Here is a 20,020-nt window from a genome sequence, read left to right as displayed (position 1 = left end):
AAAAAAAGTTTTTTTTTTTTTTTTTTTTTTTTATTTTGCACGTAAATTTACAATGCATTGTCAATTCTCACAATTTCCAGCGATATTTCAGCAGCCGTCATGTTGATTTATATTGGATAATGTAGTTCCGGTCAGTGTTGTATTAATACGCTAAGAATTGTGTCTCGTGATGCATGGTAATTAAAGTCCCATCAACGACACAGCTTTCAAAGAGGCTATATAGTGACAATGCCATGCAAATGTAAATATTATTCAATGAACTTGAAGACGTCAACAAAAACATCGTACTATAATAAATAGTTAATTTAATGTCGACTAAAACATGAGACACTTTGTTTCCTGGTCATGTTATCTGAATCAACCATTGATTACTTACAAGAATGTCTCACCTATTGGTTTGCCTCACAAATTCTTCATCAGATGTAAGCAAATATTATTGAGAAAACTCACTGATTCAGCATCATGTTGGGACATTTTGACGAAAAAGACTCCCGGCCCTTGGCTTTCGTAATTGCAGAAAACAGAGAGCATCATCTATCATTGTGTACAGCAGATCGTACACACAATGTGCGGATTGGTCGAGTGGTTAACACTCCGGCCTTTCACGCAGGCGTCTGGGGTTCGATCCCCGAAGCCACGCTGAAATCTTGGCATGTCAAAAAATCAGGGTTTTTACTGTGGCAGCGAAAGGGTTAATACAAAGAGATTGTCACAGAAAATTCCTGTTATCTCCACACAAAAATATGTATCTCGCGCATAAACCTAACCAGTTTTGAAATTGTCATATTGTTTTTCGAGATTATAAATTTGTTTATATCTTTATTCCAAAAAGGTTGCACTTCGTCAGCAAGTCTAACAGCCACGGATACGAAACAATACCTGACGAGTGAGAATTTTCCTTCTAAGTATTTGACGTAAGTATGCATTTTCTAACTTTTCGTGATATTTGAAAAAATATTAAAAATTCATTTCAGAAAGGAGTACTGCAACCGACGATGTGAATGTGGCAACACTTCTTCAATTAACGTTTAATAGATAAAAAATAACATTCAATATTACATTTACAATTTGAACCGTATTTCTCGTAACAACACCCGCTACAGATTTGGGGGTGGTTCTACATTGTCTCTATTACCCACTGCATATGTATCATAAAATCGCCTAATGTGGGGCCCCCTTCAGAAGAATGGGGGGTTTTCCGTGTCTTCTACAATCGTTTTTAGTTTATTTCTGATTCATTATTATTTCATTGTCTTTTTTTTTATCTTATGATATATTTTCTAATTTTTATATCTTTTTTTGTGGCCTTATTTTAATTTGGGATATACTGTTCATTTTATTACCCAATGTATATCTTATTACCTATTGTAAATTTTTCTATTTACTATTCAAAATCGAATCTATAATGTATTTTATATATAAGGTTTTTATGCTATTATATAATAGTATTGTTAATCGTCCCAGTTGATAAGGTGATGGTATCATTGATCACGAAGATACCGCAGCAAGTTATGTAATTTGGAAGTGTTCAGCTAATTATTCATCACAGTAAACTAACAATCATAACAAAGTATTTCAAACCTGCTAAGACCTTCATGCAGACACTTACAATCGTAATAATTCTGTTTTCTAGAAACAGCAACTGTGCCTGGTTAATCAGTGCCCAGGACAGCTGTGGGAGCCTCGTTTTGGATTTCATACTTCTCGACATTGAAGCAGAATGCAGTGCAGACAAAGTAGCTGTCACTTATGGTAAGCTACATCTATTCGTTGTGTAAATAAAATTGTTTATACAAAAACAAAACGACACTAACGGCTAGCTATTGATAGGTTGATATACAATGTATCACTTACGTTAAGCTATAAGTAGCGTGAAAAATGATACGTCACTGTACATCATGTCAACTTCCTGTGGTAAGAGTACTTTGTGGGGTAGAGAAAAATGTATATCACTTGTGTTACGTGTATAACATCGTGAGTAATACATAATGCCTGCTACAAAATGTACCTGTGGTACTGTTTCTCGTGGGGTAGAGACAAAATGTCTATTACTTTTACGTGTATAACATCGTGCGGTAATAACATTATGTCTTTTATCGAACTGAAGACCAACCGCATTGTGATGCTTGTAATCAACAATTCGATGTCAACCATTTTATGGTTTGGTTTGCCGATTTTTAAACATATGCGATAAAACCCTGTCTATAACAATCCTTTAATATGTCCTATAACATATGACGTCTTCTTTTACAACCAATTCATTTGTAATTTTCTTGTTTACATGATTGTATCAAATAGACGGAGGAACTGCTATCGATCTTTGCCCTGATAATGACTGGAACTCCGTGTCAGAGTACAGCACCACCGGCTCCTCGGCCAGTATAGCTCTAACTTCTGATGGCAGTGATGAACGACACGGATTCGTGATGTCATACATCAGAACAGGTATTTTTGTTTTTTTCAAACATTTTAATACCCCAGAATATTTAGGATACTGCCGGAGTTGGGTAGTCCCGGGATCAGCATCTTCACAATCATGTGTACTCATACAAGAGTGCTCTCATACTTTCTTTCATACTTACAAGTAATTAAAATATTCTTTCTTTATTTTTACTGTCTTCTTTAACACTCATTCTTAAATTCAGACTTACATTCAAAATTAACGTACAAAGCCTTACATACATACAATACATACATTGTACATTCCCTTTGCCGCGCCTCCAGGTGAATAGCCCCGTAATGGGCCTCACTTCCGGAACAAGTCGGCCTTGACCTTGAACAGGTATCTCCATCAGCAACCTTTTCTTAAAACGTTTTTGTTGTCCACCTAATGGTGGGTTGCCGGTTGTATTGCTAACGAGCAGAACTTGCCATGATCTATAGCATGTTCATCAGGCGGTGTTTCAGCGTTTTGTAAAGTTTGCTGGTGGTTCTTTGCATCTGTACAAATTAAAGGCTGATTTTTTTTTTTTTGCAATTACTGTACAAAATATGATCTTTGTTGTTACTATTAAGATCTGCAACTCCAGTTGCTTAAAGAAAAGGACTCGGGGGATGTAAAATTTTAGTGTATGGTGTTAATTAGTATCCTATAAACAGCTATGATCAATTAAGGACGTGCCAGGTTTTGGTGGTGGAGGAAAGCCGGAGTTCCCGGAGAAAACCACCGACCGACGGCCAGTACCTGAACAGACACAAATTAATGTTCAAAATATGACAGTTGCGTGCTATCAAAAGACATAACGAACGCAGTTATACCGGTAATTAAATAGTGCAAAAATACGTCCGTTGCCAGTCACCATTTAGCGCGCAAATGCTCGTGTTGCGTGTAACTTCCGTGTCTCCTTCTAACAGGACGTTGAAGGTCACTTCCGTGTCTCCTTCTTACAGGACTCATGTTGCGGGTCACTTCCGTGTCTCCTTCTTACAGGACTCATGTTGCGGGTCACTTCCGTGTGTCCTTCTAACAGAACTCATGTTGCGGGTCACTTCCGTGTCTTCTTCTAACAGGACTCATGTTGCGGGTCAATTCCGTGTCTCCTTCTAACAGGACTTATGTTGCGGGTCACCTCCGTGTCTCCTTCTTACAGGACTCATGTTGCGGGTCACTTCCGTGTCTCCTTCTAACAGGACTCAGGTTGCGGGTCACTTCCGTGTCTCGTTCTAACAGGACTCATGTTGCGGGTCACTTACGTGTCTCCTTCTAACAGGACTTTTGTTGCGGGTCACCTCCGTGTCCCCTTCTTACAGGACTCATGTTGCGGGTCACTTCTGTGTCTTCTTCTAACAGCGATGTGTTTGTGTATTTGCGTCCTTGCGATAGCGCGGATCTGACTGAAATACTAAGCTGTATGCACCCAGGCAAAGAGTTCCACCTGGTCACATTGAATTGACAACAAGTACACCAGTTGTTGCGATTGACCAAAGTCTGAACGTTACGCGTGGGACTACCATTACTACAATCATGCAACTACCATTTTTTCAGGACTTTGCTATTTCCTGGATTGTGAACAGAATGCATTGCCTTCCTCGCTTTGGAGAACGTTTAACACACGAATTAAACTTGAAGTATTACCAAGCAAGGCACTAGTAAACCAAAAAGGTTGGTCGGAAGAAGAGAGAAAATAGATAGATAACATATGTTGGAACGAAGCATCAGATCACTTTTGGTTTCTTCAACGTCCTGTTAGCAGGAGACACGGAAGTGACCCGTAACATGAGTCCTGTTAGGAGACAAGGAAGTGACCCGCAACACGAGTCCTGTTAGAAGGAGACACGGAAGTGACCCGCAATATGAGTCCTGTTAGAAAGAGACACAGAAGTGACCCGCAACATGAGTCCTTTTAGAAAGAGATACGGAAGTGACCCGCAACGTCCTGTTAGAAAGAGACACGGAAGTGACCCGCAACGTGAGTCCTGTTAGAAGGAGACACGGAAGTGACCCGCAACATGAGTCCTGTTAGAATGAGAGACGGAAGTGACCCGCAACATGAGTCCTGTTAGAAGGAGACAAGGAAGTGACCCGCAATATGAGTCCTGTTAGAAAGAGACATAGAAGTGACCCGCAACATGAGTCCTTTTAGAAAGAGACACGGAAGTGACCCGCAACGTCCTGTTAGAAAGAGACACGAAATGACCCGCAACATGAGTCCTGTTAGAAGGAGACACGGAAGTGACCCGCAACATGAGTCCTGTTAGAAAGAGACACGGAAGTGACCCACAACATGAGTCCTGTTAGAAAGAGTCACGGAAGTGACCCGTAACATGAGTCCTATTAGAAGGTGACACGGAAGTGACCCGCAATATGAGTCCAGTTAGAAAGAGACACGGAAGTGACCCGCAACGTCCTGTTAGAAGTGGACACGGAAGTGACCCGCAACATGAGTACTGTTAGAAGAAGACACAGAAGTGACCCGCAACATGAGTCCTGTTAGAAGGAGACACGGAAGTGACCCGCAATATGAGTCCAGTTAGAAAGAGACACGGAAGTGGCCCGCAACGTCCTGTTAGAAGTGGACACGGAAGTGAGCCGCAACATGAGTACTGTTAGAAGAAGACTCAGAAGTGACCCGCAACATGAGTCCTGTAAGAAGGAGACACGGAAGTGACCCGTAACATGAGTCCTGTTAGAAGGAGACAAGGGTGTGACCCGCAACACGAGTCCTGTTAGAAGGAGACACGGAAGTGACCCGCAATATGAGTCCAGTTAGAAAGAGACACAGAAGTGACCCGCAACATGAGTCCTTTTAGAAAGAGACACGAAAGTGACCCGCAACGTCCTGTTAGAAAGAGACACGAAATGACCCGCAACATGAGTCATGTTAGAAGGAGACACGGAAGTGACCCGCAACATGAGTCCTGTTAGAAAGAGACACGGAAGTGACCCACAACATGAGTCCTGTTAGAAAGAGTCACGGAAGTGACCCGCAACGTCCTGTTAGAAGTGGACACGGAAGTGACCCGCAACATGAGTACATGAGCACCGCCCAAAGCACACAAACACACCGCCTAAATACACAAACACAACGCCCAAAGCACACAAACACACCGCCCAAATACACAAACACACCGCCCAAAGCACACAAACACACCGCCCAAATACACAAACACACCGCCCAAAGCACACAAACACAAGTGCAACCAAACATAACACTTGGATGAACGTTCTTTAATGACCATAGCTGTTAATAGGAAGTTGAATGAAATAAAATGTATCGATCTCTTTGCATTTGTCAAGAGTGATTGATTTTCTAATATTTTCCAAATCATTGTCAGTAATAGATTAGATTATTTAAATTCCGTCACGTTTGGGTTAACCGATATTGCTGTTAACGGCCTTGCTGTAGGTAGTTTTACTAGAGGAAATCAGATAACGTACTGTATGTAGTTTTACTAGAGGAAATCGGATAACGTACTGAAGGTAGTTTTACTAGAGGAAATCAGATAGCGTACTGTTGGTAATTTTACTAGAGGAAATCAGATAACGTACTGTATGTAGTTTTACTAGAGGAAATCAGATAACGTACTGTAGGTAGTTTTACTAGAGGAAATCAGATAACGTACTGTTGGTAGTTTTACTAAAGGAAATCAGATAACGTACTGTTGGTAATTTTACTAGAGGAAATCAGATAACGTACTGTAGGTAGTTGTACTAGAGGAAATCAGATAACGTACTGAAGGTAGTTTTACTAGAGGAAATCAGATAACGTACTGTAGGAGGTTTTACTAGAGGAAATCAGATAACGTACTGTATGTAGTTTTACTAGAGGAAATCAGATAACGTACTGTTGGTATTTTACTAGAGGAAATCAGATAACGTACTGTTGATAATTTTACTAGAGGAAATCAGAAAACGTACTGTAGGTAATTTTACTAGAGGGAATCAGTTGTACTAAAGGAAATCAGATAACGTACTGTTGGTAATTTTCCTAGAGGAAATCAGATAACGTACTGTAGGTAGTTGTACTAGATGAAATCAGATAACGTACTGAAGGTAGTTTTACTAGAGGAAATCGGATAACGTACTGACGGTAGTTTTACTAGAGGAAATCAGATAACGTATTGTAGGTAGTTGTACTAGAGGAAATCAGATAACGTACTGAAGGTAGTGTTACTAGAGGAAATCAGATAACGTTCTGTAGGTAGGTTTACTAGAGGAAATCAGATAACGTACGCGCGTACTCTAGGTAGTTTTACATGAGGAAATCAGATAACGTTCTGTAGGTAGTTTCAATAGAGGAAATCAGATAACGTTCTGTAGGTAGTTTGACTAGAGGAAATCAGATAACGTACGCGCGTACTCTAGGTAGTTTTACATGAGGAAATCAGATAACGTTCTGTAGGTAGTTTCAATAGAGGAAATCAGATAACGTTCTGTAGGTAGGTTTACTAGAGGAAATCAGATAACGTACGCGCGTACTCTAGGTAGTTTTACAAGAGGAAATCAGATAACGTACTGTAGGTAGTTGTACTAGAGGAAATCAGATAAAGTACTGAAGGTAGTTTTACTAGAGGAAATCAGATAGCGTACTGTTGGTAATTTTACTAGAGGAAATCAGATAACGTATTGTAGGTAGTTGTACTAGAGGAAATCAGATAAAGTACTGAAGGTAGTTTTACTAGAGGAAATCAGATAGCGTACTGTTGGTAATTTTACTAGAGGAAATCAGATAACGTTCTGTAGGTAGTTTTACTAGAGGAAATCAGAGAACGTACGCGCGTACTCTAGGTAGTTTTACAAGAGGAAATCAGATAACGTTCTGTAGGTAGTTTGACTAGAGGAAATCAGATAACGTACGCGCGTACTCTAGGTAGTTTTACAAGAGGAAATCAGATAACGTACTGTAGGTAGTTGTACTAGATGAAATCAGATAACGTACTGAAGGTAGTTTTACTAGAGGAAATCGGATAACGTACTGACGGTAGTTTTACTAGAGGAAATCAGATAACGTCCTGTTGGTAGATTTACAAGAGGAAATCAGATAACGTACTGTAGGTAGTTTTACTAGAGGAAATCAGATAACGTACTCTAGGTAGTTTTACTAAAGGAAACGATATAATTATTATTGTTGTTTTAGGGTGTACAGTCACTACAACTACAGAACAAGCCACTAGCGTACAAGCAGATCCCCCATCCGCGATTAACCAGGACAACGTTAACGCCGGTGCTATAGCAGGAGGGGTAATAGGTAGCGCAGCCCTTGTGCTTGGGATAGCTGCGATTGCCAAAGGCATCATCGGACACAAAGGTTTAAAAGTCGGCGGTGAAAGCTTTCCCAGTACGGCGAAAAAGGGAAAACCTAACGACCTAGAAAATACCGGACATGATTCTCATCCAGATGATGCCTATGAAAATGTACCTACGCACGTTGAAAATAGAGCTGTCCCTACAGCTACGTATTGAATTAACTGAAAATAAACTCATGGTCAACATGGTTGCTAATCATTGCAAGTCGGATATTCTGTTTCTCCCATCCCGACAGTGAAGAAGCTTTCTTATCTGTTTAGAATAGTTCTCCTATAATGTGTTACGTGACGTCATTATTTCCATTGTATTGCAACAAATGCACAGGCACCAACGTAACATTGAAAACCAACAGGGTGGTTGTAAAAGTATTAGGGATATCCTTGAATGTTAAACAGATATCTTTAGATGAATTAAAGAAATCTACTTGTATATTAAAGGTATGTTCAAATGTAAAGTTATTAGAGATATCTTAAACTGGAATTCAGATATTTTTAAATGAATTGAATTATATTTCAACCACATTATAAATGTCTTTAGATGTGAAAGAGATATGCTATATAACCAGGACAATATGAGATATATCTTTTTTACCGTGATATATCTCCTAATGTGATATATAGATATATAAATTTCAGATATTAAAAGTTAAGTTGGCGTGCCATAGTTTCCAGTTTGTTTACACCTCTTGTTTAACTCATTCACCGCTAAAGACACATTTGAACTCTTCCAATTCCGAGGTTGGAATAGTCCATCATAACATTTCAAGGGTGAATGAGTTAATCAACCTGTTTGGAAATATCCGATATCGCAGGAGTAAGAAGAGTCTGGTACAGTAAATAGTACTTTACCATGAAGTCCATTATCTGAAGACAGATATTTTAGAATTGTTACCAATTCATTTTCTGCTTGACTAAGATATATCATTTTTTCATTCAATCGTGTGAATGTTTTGATGCTTTAATTAAATACAAATTGATTAGTTTGACCAGACGGTAAACAATTCAACACCTGATTTTCGGGGAAAGTGTAAACGCAACCATTTTTGTGTTCAATTTGAGTCCTAATAACAATAGTTTTAGTATATGGCAAGTCGCAATTGCTTGAATATTGCAAGAGACATACGTAGTATACTACGTTTAAAAGGATATAAATTAGGAGATTTAACAAAAGGTATTTTTTCTGAATCTTTTATTTTCAGTTATATGAAATAATTCTTCGATTTCGAAACTAGGCATATACAACCAATTACTTATTGTAATCAATAATTATTAAACCAGTTATAAAAACGTTTAACCATGTAACAATAAAGAACGCAATGCCCTGACCTGTGCATGTTCGGAGAAAGAATAGCCTGCTGTCTTCATAACCCCGGCTGCTGCGCCCAGTATTAATATAACTATAACAATGTATGTTGAATATTATTTATACAAGGACTACATATACAACTAATTGTTATATATACTGTTATTGTTTCAGCAATGAATGTTTTAGTAAATGTTGTTATGGTCCTATAACACACATTGCTATTGATGTCAAACTTAATAAAGCCCGGCAGAGCTTTGTTAGCAATACAAATGTGTGTTATAGGACCATAGCAACATTTGCTAAATCATTCATTATTTATATTCACATTTTGATAGAGTAGTTACGCTATATTAAGTATTTTCGAACAGTTAATTGAACAGGAAATTAAATCTTGAAAACATTGAAATCGATGACGATTGAGGACGTTACAAAAGCAAATGATGTTATAGTCTGACAACAACATTTGCCTTCTCAATGCATTGCAATGGAAGGATGCAGAGCCAATGTAAATATAGGTCAATGCTAATGTATGCATCATCATATTATAGATATTAATACTCTTTGACGTGCAGCAACAGACCCAGATAAGTTGTCGTTTTGCTATTTGATACGCAGAAATACCCTAAAGTGCTTTAAAACACATCACCTTATGTAAACCAATCCAAAATACATCACCTTATGTAAAACAATCCAAAATACATCACCTTATGTAAACCAATCCAAAATACATCACCTTATGTAAAACAATCCAAAATACATCACCTTATGTAAACCAATCCAAAATACATCACCTTATGTAAACCAATCCAAAATACATCACCTTATGTAAAACAATCCAAAATACATCACCTTATGTAAACCAATCCAAAATACATCACCTTATGTAAACCAATCCAAAATACATCACCTTGTGTAAACCATTCCAAAATACATCACCTTATGTAAACCTTATATAAACCTTATGTAAACCAATCCAGATCGTGTGTCAGAACTATTAGTTTTGTTCTGTTGTGATTTGTGTCATTTAAGAGTCTACATCGTTGTTTGTTTCGTGTTTCAGTACCAGTAGGTTGTCCTGGTGTGATTTATTTGACTTTAGGGTCTACATTGTTGATGTTTTCATTGTTAGTCGGTATTCGTGGTGTATTTTATTTTATTTAAGGGGTTTTACTGTTAACTTATTTTCATTATCAGTGGGTATCGTGGTTTCATTCGTTTTGTTTAAGGTTTTTTTTATTGTTTATTTGTTTTTAATTACCAGTGGGTATTCGTGGTGAATTTTGTTTTATTTAAGGGTCTTCACTGTTAATTTGTTTTCATCACCAGTGGGTATTCGTGGTATCTTTTGTTTTATATTAAGGTCTTCATTGTTAGTTTTGTTCATTTGTAGTAGGTATTCATTTTGCCTCGTTTTTGTGTCGCCTGCGAAAAGCTGGTGGCACATAGGTATTGCTATGTCGGCGTCGGCGTCGTCAGTGTCGGCGGCGTCGTCCGCACAGAGGTTTTCGTGCGATAACTTGAGTTTCATTGGGCCGATCTAACTTCATGCAGTGCTTCCTTACCAAAAGTGCTTGCTTGGGATTGCTTTTCAGGTCCGAAGGTCAAAGGTCAAGGTCACTGTTACTATAAATAGAAAATCTGTTTTAGTGCGATAACTTGAGTTTCCTTGGGCCGATCAAACTCAAACTTCATGCAGTGCTTCCTTACCAAAATGCGTGCTTGGGATTGCTTTTCAGGTCCGAAGGTCAAAGGTCAAGGTCACTGTTACTATAAATAGAAAATCTGTTTTCGTGCGATAACTTGAGTTTCCTTGGACCGATCAAACTCAAACTTCATGCAGTGCTTCCTTACCAAAAGTGCTAACTTAGAATTGCTTTTCCGGTCCGAAGGTCAAAGGTCAAGGTAATTGTTACTATAAATAGAAAATCTGTTTTCGTGCGATAACTTGAGTTTCCGTGGACCGATCAAACTCAAACTTCATGCAGTGCTTCTTTACCAAAAGTGCTTGCTTGGGAATGCTTTTTAGGTCCGAAGGTCAAAGGTCAAGGTCACTGTCACTATAAATAGAAAATCTGTTTTCGTGCGATAACTTGAGTTTCATTGGGCCGATCTAACTTCATGCAGTGCTTCCTTACCAAAAGGGCTAACTTAGAATTGCTTTTCCGGTCCGAAGGGCAAAGGTCAAGGTAATTGTTACTATAAATAGAAAATCTGTTTTCGAGCGATAACTTGAGTTTCCTTGGACCGATCAAACTCAAACTTCATGCAGTGCTTCTTTACCAAAAGTGCTTGCTTGGGATTGCTTTTCAGGTCCGAAGGTCAAAGGTCAAGGTAACTGTTACTATAAATAGAAAATCTGCTTTCGTGCGATAACTTGAGTTTCATTGGGCCGATCTAACTTCATGCAGTGCTTCCTTACCAAAAGGGCTAACTTAGAATTGCTTTTCCGGTCCGAAGGTCAAAGGTCAAGGTAACTGTTACTATAAATAGAAAATCTGTTTGCGTGCGATAACTTGAGTTTCCTTGGCCCGATCAAACTCAAACTTCATGCAGTGCTTCCTTACCAAAAGTGCTTGCTTGGGAATGCTTTTTAGGTCCGAAGGTCAAAGGTCAAGGTAACTGTTACTATAAATAGAAAATCTGTTTACGTGCGATAACTTGAGTTTCCTTGGCCCGATCAAACTCAAACTTCATGCAGTGCTTCCTTACCAAAATGCGTGCTTAGGATTGCTTTTCAGGTCCGAAGGTCAAAGGTCAAGGTAATTGTTACTATAAATAGAAAATCTGCTTTCGTGCGATAACTTGAGTTTCCGTGGACCGATCAAACTCAAACTTCATGCAGTGCTTCCTTACCAAAAGTGCTTGCTTGGGATTGCTTTTTAGGTCCGAAGGTCAAAGGTCAAGGTCAATGTTACTATAAATAGATAGCAAGGTCCTTAAAACTCAGAGTATTCTTCCCAGAATTACAGATTATATAACAAAATGATGCCATCCAAAAACATAATCTTTGATTATTGCTTACTTTTAACATTATTTCTTGAAATGAAAAGTGTATTTATTTCTTCGTATTTTCCCAGCTTCCTGCGCAGACGACACATCCACTTCCGTGGAATTATTGTATTTAAGGGTCTTTGCTGTTAATTTGTCTTCATTACCAGTGGGTATCAATTTAGTTTTTCGTTTTATGTTAGGGTATACAATGTGATAGTGAGGTTTACTTGAATGGCCATGGACTTACTGTCTTGTTTATGATCTATGTTTGTGTACACTTGTATACTAATGTTACTATGCCTTTTGCACTGATTTGATCGCGATGGATATTCACATTATCATGTATGATAATAATTATGAATGCTGCATATGTTCTGTTTTGTTATTAAGGATAAGTGTACACTTCAGGGGGTCTAAAATGGACTTATCCAGGGCTACCAGTTTGAATTAATCATTGCCAGTCGGATATTCTGTTTCTCCCATCCCGAACATATGCATTAGATAAGAAACTATTTGTCTCCTCTAGAATAATTATCCTATGTGCATAAAATTTGTAATGTGACGTCATTATTTTTGCATTAAATGCTTACACGTTGTATTACATTGAGACAGTAAAATATATCAGTTTATCGATAATAAGTGCAAAAAGGACAATCATTCAACTCGGTTTAATACAAACAGGTTAAATATAAGTTCAATCCAATGGCAATAACAAGATCTAACCCAAAATTAATTGTGATATATATATGTATAAGATTAAAAAAAAGTCCATGTACTTCCAACAAGGAAAACAAATCGTACTAGCAAAACGCGAAACTAACCTAGGATAAAATTGAGTCATCTCGCTCTTTCGTTATTTTATCTCAATATAGGACGAGTGGGGTAAACTCTGAGAGTCATCCAAACACATCGGCTTTATCCAACTGTTGTTAACGCCACACACAAATAGTGTAAGGTAGTTCGTGGTACATTCCTCTCGCATAGTAAAGTAGAAGCGTTCATCCTTTGGAAGAAAACTGAAGTGATACATCAATCAACCACCGCATGCTGCCAAAGGTAGTCACATTATAAAACATTTACCTTCCATAATGCTAAATAATTATATTAAAATTTAAAATTCGCTTTTTTTATTTTTAGATTGCATTAATGTCAGTTTTTGACGATTGTAAGTGGTGTTAGTGAAAATTCACTTGGCTCTATCCAGGACAGGAGCACGTGACGGGGAAAATTACTGTTATACATCATATTGGAGAGTATTTGTTCTCTTTTTATAGCGAATGAAATGGTTCTACATGTACAAATGCTTCATAAATTGATAACGGCCACTAACTCGCATGACCCAATAAACAGTTGATTGGTTTTTGTACGGTTTTAAGTCATCACCACAGTTTGGACACGGTGTTCGGATGATGGGGTCACTCAAAGGTCACCTTAAAGTGCTATCCAACTGAAATGTCGTGACCTGAACACCAGAGTTGTAGAGATACAAACCTGCGCGGTGGTACATTCATCCTTAAGCCCTTTACTTGTATAATTTATTTATGTGTATATCGTGTGGAACGTTATCAGCTTATTTATGTTTTGAGTTATACCTGTAATAAACGTTTAACAAACACATATCGGGTCGGTAGTTTTCTTTACACAGACAATTTACACAATCGTATTTGATTCTCGGCGATTTATTAATAACTTCTATAATAGTGAACAAAAGTATGTATTTGCTCAATTATTGTTGAACAGTTATAAGGCCTTAAAAGTAACAATTACGTAACAGAAATCAGTAGTCTGGGGAATGATCTGCCATATCATAATACAATTCTGAACAGGTAAAATATCACTCTAATATATCGATAGAAACCTAGTACCTAAAAACGTAGTGTAGCTTTTCTCTTAAAGTTATTTCAGTTTGACTACTAATCAGTTCGTCTTTTAACAAGTCATCCATAAGTTATGCCCTACAACAAGGCTATACTATATTTATTCTAAAACACTTTTGACCTCTCCAACCCAGGAAAACAATTTTGTTTACCTCAAAATGTGGGCAGACCATAAACAGGTACTACTTCGTTTTTATTTCTTATAAACTTTTTGTTAGTCGAGATCGCATTGTTTACTTTAAGCAGATAATCTGAACTGCTAATCATTTTTACATTACAAATGAATATTTGATAGGTAACACCTCACTGGCTTGGAGGAGGCCCGGAGTTGTGAATAAATGGATATAAACCTAATATATCGTTTGTAGTCCTGGGCCCGTATTCAGGAAACAGATATCATGTTCAAGCATGGATTCTGTGCTCAAACTGACTTTCTTGTTACTCATTTAAATTTGAATCGTTTCCCAAATCATTGTCAAAATAAGATTTTATCATTAATTTGTAACCGGTACAAGAAAGTAGGCTTGAGCACAAAATCCATGCTTGAGCATGTTTTAAAACGGTTTCATGAATATGGGCCCTGGGCTCGTACATGTATTCATGAAACCATGAGAACGAATTCATGAATATGGTCCCTGGGTTCGTACATGTATTCATGAAACCATGAGAACGGATTCATGAATATGGGCCTTGGGCTCGTACATGTATTCATGAAACCATGAGAACGGATTCATGAATACGGGCCCTGGTTTTCAGTGGCATTGTACTATGTTGTACAATGCTCTACTAAACTATGGCGTAATCTACACAGCATGGCCTTAATGTGCTGCTGTCCTAGTCCTAGCTCAGGAATGTGGTGAGTAGGACACATCGTCGGTTCTTGACAGGAGTGTTTCAGAGACAGATAATGGACGTCAACATATCTTTTTTAGTTGAAATACTTGTACATGCTACAAATGACGCACAAGCTGATGACATCAATAACTCAACAACTCACGAAAAACACGATTGTGGAAATCAATCAGTTGTATAGTCAATGTTTAGAGAAAGCAGGATATTAAGTGTGGTGAAAGTCTTGGAATGTTTCCGCAAACGTACCAAGCACACAGGGATAGAACACATTCACTTCTCATCCTATTGTTTAACGAACAGTAGGATAAAAAAAGACTGTGTGTTCCGGACATTTTCAAAAACCCGTCGAGAACAATATTAACAAAGCTGCTGGACACCAAATCCTTTTTTATGAAAATGACAGTTCAACAACCTCGAGGGAACGGATCCTGCATACTTGAATTTATTTAATTATAATTATTTTACATATTGTTAATGGCATTAAGTTTGCATTTAGCACTATTGTTACTCAATATTTGTCACACAGCACGCAAATGTTCATTTTTAAACGCATTTTAAATGTCAACGATTAGGTAATAACGTCCTCTTCGGAGAAAGAGAAGCAGCGATTTTCACATATATTTATATTGACAATGTACCTCTGGGTTAAAGCGTCAATCGTAGCCGCCCATACCCCTCCCCCTTGAATAACAGTTATTACTTCTCACTGTTACGAAGATACATTTTGCCACAACGCTGGTTTTAGGTTGTTATCCCATATTCGTTTTATAAGAGCGTAGCTCTCGGGCGCTGAAGGCGTGCGAGCGAAGCTCTTTAATGGTAACACATTCGTGCGTAAACAGCGTTGCTTACCCTTGCTACAGCTGCCTTTAATTATTTTTCTTCCGGAAGTAGACGTCCAGTGGGGAAACCGGAAGTGTGACCTTGAAGCAAAGACAATTGTGTTTCAACCCATGCATGAACATTTTCATATAATAAAAACAATACCCATGTTTTATTACTTGTTTATTTAGAATATATACATTCTGAGTAAAAAATCAAAAATAATCTATCACATAAATTTTGATACTAGCAGGCATGAAACGTCGTTCATACTATTACTATTATCATACTATGACGTTGATATCACGTCTCACTCCATCTGGCTTCATCGGTTATTTCCGGAAGGGTGAAAAATAACCGGAAAATCTTTGAACTGATGACCGTTGCATTTATCTCTTTGTCGGTGCTTCAAGACTGTTTATTTTTTTTGCCACACAAAATGTAAAAACACGTATGTTTTCTGAAGATCCTTTCTGTCATCAACCAGGTTCTGTTAATATTTCTACCGGGAGATATTTTCAAAAAGAGCCGCATTAAACCAATAGGTTAACGTGTACATTTATTTTTCATCGTCCAAAATTTCAGCAGCTTTTGATTTCCATTTGTTTAGAATATAAACGAAATAATTAACATTTTTGAAAGTCTGGTTATAGTCTTTACATAATTTATGTATGCATCACCACTCATAAAAGAAACAATGGATGTCAAAAACTAACAATCAACGCCCTTTTTCAGCAACGTTTTACTTTTTCACAACGCATGCCGATTTATAACTAGTTACAGACAGAAACTGTTTAATTTTATTTGGCATCATTTCCTGTCAAACCTCAGTGACAGTTACAAAATTTGAAATTCAGTCCGCTGTTTCAGGATAGAACAGTAATTCTATATATCGATATAACGACAATCTCAGTTACATCAAAGTATTACATTTACTTTTATAGACTTATCGTCAAATATGTAATATGCACTTTTTTCTATAGCAATTACCAAACAGTTTTTTTCCAACTTATTTTAATCATTCTTTTTGTGACCTGACGGAAGCACACAAATGATTTAATTCTTAATGTGGGATGAAGCCGGAGTATCCGGAGAAAACCCGCGTGGTCGGGCAGGTAACCGGTATTGAATCCGGCCATCTTGTTGAAGACGAGCGCGCTATCCACTGCGCCATCCGACCCATCATATACGTTACGCACAAGAACAAATATCTACTCAAGCTTTGAAAATGGCGTCATTGATGCAAAAATTATATTGCGAATACATTTTTACCAATCATCAACGATACTTAAAATCTACATACGGGAGACCGGGGCAAGTTCGGCCTCCCCTGATATTTTTGTTTTTGAGCTAATACTTACAACTTTAACGATCTTAGCAGTTTAGTTGCCAGGCCCTCACACGAAAAAAAGGGCAAGGGAATCTCTAATGTACTAAACAGGAGAACATTACTTTTGAGAGGGTAGAAAGAAAATATCTCTTTTCTAGTTATGCGAAATTTCGCTATTTTTTTACAGTCAAACATTTAACACACTGACAGCTTCAAATGATATACATATACATAAAAGCAAAGCCAAGCACTCACTACCATATTGCTGTACGATAAAAATTTATTGAAATATCAATTTGGGCCCGGACAGATTCGGCCAATGATACCGTGGCAAGTTCGGGCCATGTTACAATAAAAGTCGTAAAATTGGCGGTAAAATCTGACGTTGCATGCTTTATGACGTCATAATTAAGCTGATTTCAATGGGGCCGAACATGAATGCCTGTCCGAACTCATCCCATTGCGGGGTTCGTTCGGCCATCCGATCATCCGACAGGGTAAATTGAATAATGTTCAAAAACGGACGTGCTGCCATACTTCCCAGATCGGACTTTAATAAAAATTGGGCCAAATTTGCCCCGATCTCCCCTATTGTTATGTCGGTCTTAATCTCAATAGAATTTATGTTTTATCGTTATTCCTCGACTTTAAATAAATTTTATCTTGCCTAATTATGAAAGCAGTAGTATCTCATTCTAAATCAGTAAATATCAGAGATCAACAAAAGCTTCGCTCTTTTAAGCCTTTGCCTTTTCATATTACAAGTGAAATGAATAATTCGTATTGAACGGGAAAACCATGAAATGTTCTATTTTTGACACTTTTTCACGTCACGCCACGCAAATATTTTCTCATCAGAAAAGCGCGGGAATGTGTAGCGTATTTTTTGACGTCAAGTTGTTATGATGTCACGCTTGACAACAATACAGGGCGCCGTTTTAATGGGTTTTACTGCAATTTTTGTTGCTATTATCTGGTAAGATATCCTGACAAAAATGATATTAATAGTGTAGTTATTTAAAAACAATAGGTGGAACACACAACCACTTGTTCTGCCGTCGCTTCATCTAAACTTGAAACTGAAAATCCACGCAGAGAATAGAATGTAACATGTTACCGTTAACATTGGAGGGCGAGTGACTAAGAGTGACGTCTTTACACGTGAAGATAAAATATTGAGTATATCATTACTGCATCATCATATGTTTTTATCAAATGGAGAATTAATGATATTTCACTAGTAAACTGTAATAATTAAAGATTTCATAGGGTTTACTATCATATTTTTGAAGACAGTAGTCGTTTACGGAAAGTGCCGACGGTTCCCGATTTATGAAAACCCGCTTGGGGGTTTGAAAAAACAATGAGTTATAATGTGATACCATTAGTTATCAGCAATTTAAGTGTTTCAGTGTGTTTTATATGTAGACAAACACGAGAAGATGCATCACTTGTGTATTTCGTATGTTTACGCAAGAGGCGGGCTTAAAACAAGAGGCCCAGTGGGTCTTTACAACTAATATGGATTTTAATGATGTGACCATCAAAATATCCCTCTGCTCAAGCATGCAATTGGCTAATATCATGACCCTGGGCATCTTTGTTATTCAGATGAAGTCGTAAATATATCTTTAGAGATTAAGAACCTGTTAGGCACTACCTCTTGGAGTGTGCGATTATGTTCATACTATCACAGGCCTGTGTTCGTGTTATGTAGTATTAGCACACAAATGGCAAGATCTGACACACGTAACACAGCAGCATCAAATACGCCCTACAACATTTGGTTGACGTTTCAAACTGGGCTACATCCATCTACAATTTTACAACCTACAGATATTTCACCTTTCGAATGTTTTTACATATTCTTTTTTTACCAGTGATACTAAAGCTCGAGCCATTCTTGTTCTCAAGAGGCTAAATTCGGCAAACATGCAATTCACCTTTTTACTGCACTATTTGTATTTTTTCCAAAATTCTGTAACCACGATGTAACAGTATCTAAATAAGGATAGAATAACATTATTCTAGAGGCGGCAAGCAATTCCTTTTCGATAATACCAAGAAGTATGGTGCAGTGTAATATTTTTTTGCATATTTTGTAAAACTTTGCCGGTATATGTTTTGGTCGCTGACATCACCGATGTGTCCTACATGGACGGCACGCTGTGTAATGCACAGTAATTCATTTTTGGGAATACTGTATCAATAACCAAGCTACAAAGGCGCGATCAAATGTTTGTGTTATCTTCGACTTTCGCAGTTTTTCCTCACTTAATGTTCCAGCACTGGCACTGTAGCACCCACCAAGACCATTTTAACATCCATCTTGGTTGAGAACGGTAGAAATAGGGTCCCCCCCCCCCTCCCCCCACACACACACCTGAAAACGCTGACAACCTCTGCAGGCCAGGGATTGAGAGAAGTTTATAACCTGCGGTTGTTAGGGGCAACTAATTGGGAAACCCTGCAGAGTTCCGGATTTGTTCTGTGCCCTCTACTTTGAGACACAAAAGGGACCAGAATACGTTTGGGGTCTATTATATTTGTCTCTGTTTTCTAACACATTTTATTTCATATTTGCGATACTACATGGGTTACGCTCACTTATGCTCACTGCACCCCTGGAATACGTAATTGCAAATTTGAAGGAACACTTGTATCTATTTGGTAGACCGATCCTAGGTTGAATATTCAATAGAGTGGCACCCGACATCAAAGCCTGTCGGTTTTACCGTTTTCCTGTCGCCGGATTATTTTGATGTTAATCAAAGGATCAAACTTTGCTTTTAGTATAACTGTACAGAGCCTTCGATTTTGTCGTGACAATATTACAGAGGGGCAGAGATTATAAGTAAGCGTAAGGCCTGGAGTTATTACAGAGGGGCAGAGATTATAAGTAGGGGTAAGGCCTGGAGTTATTACAGAGGGGCAGAGATTATAAGTAAGCGTAAGGCATGGAGTTATTACAGAGGGGCAGAGATTATTATTAAGCGTAAGGCCTGGAGTTATTACAGAAGGGCAGAGATGATAAGAAAGCGTAAGGCCTGAAGTTATTACAGAGGGGCAGAGATTATAAGTAAGCGTAAAGACTGA

General features: G+C 37.9%; 1 protein-coding gene across 7 annotated transcripts in view; it reads left to right on the top strand.

The window, feature by feature from the left end:
- Positions 1–9,803, top strand: part of LOC110451812 (cubilin-like) — a 54,056-nt gene extending 44,253 nt beyond the window's left edge. For all 7 annotated transcript variants that reach the window (XM_021499998.1, XM_021499999.1, XM_021500003.1 and 4 more), the window contains exons 6-9: positions 833–914; positions 1,634–1,752; positions 2,299–2,445; positions 7,578–9,803. In XM_021499998.1, coding sequence (XP_021355673.1) covers positions 833–914; positions 1,634–1,752; positions 2,299–2,445; positions 7,578–7,903 — 674 coding nt within the window. In that variant the 3' untranslated portion in view covers positions 7,904–9,803. The remainder of the gene's footprint in view (positions 1–832; positions 915–1,633; positions 1,753–2,298; positions 2,446–7,577) is intronic.
- Positions 9,804–20,020: the final 10,217 nt, after the last annotated feature.

The sequence above is a fragment of the Mizuhopecten yessoensis genome, unplaced genomic scaffold (assembly GCF_002113885.1).
Source record: "Mizuhopecten yessoensis strain PY_sf001 unplaced genomic scaffold, ASM211388v2 scaffold6211, whole genome shotgun sequence".
In the NCBI taxonomy this organism is placed as follows: domain Eukaryota; kingdom Metazoa; phylum Mollusca; class Bivalvia; order Pectinida; family Pectinidae; genus Mizuhopecten; species Mizuhopecten yessoensis.
This window is presented reverse-complemented; position numbering and strand designations above follow the sequence as displayed.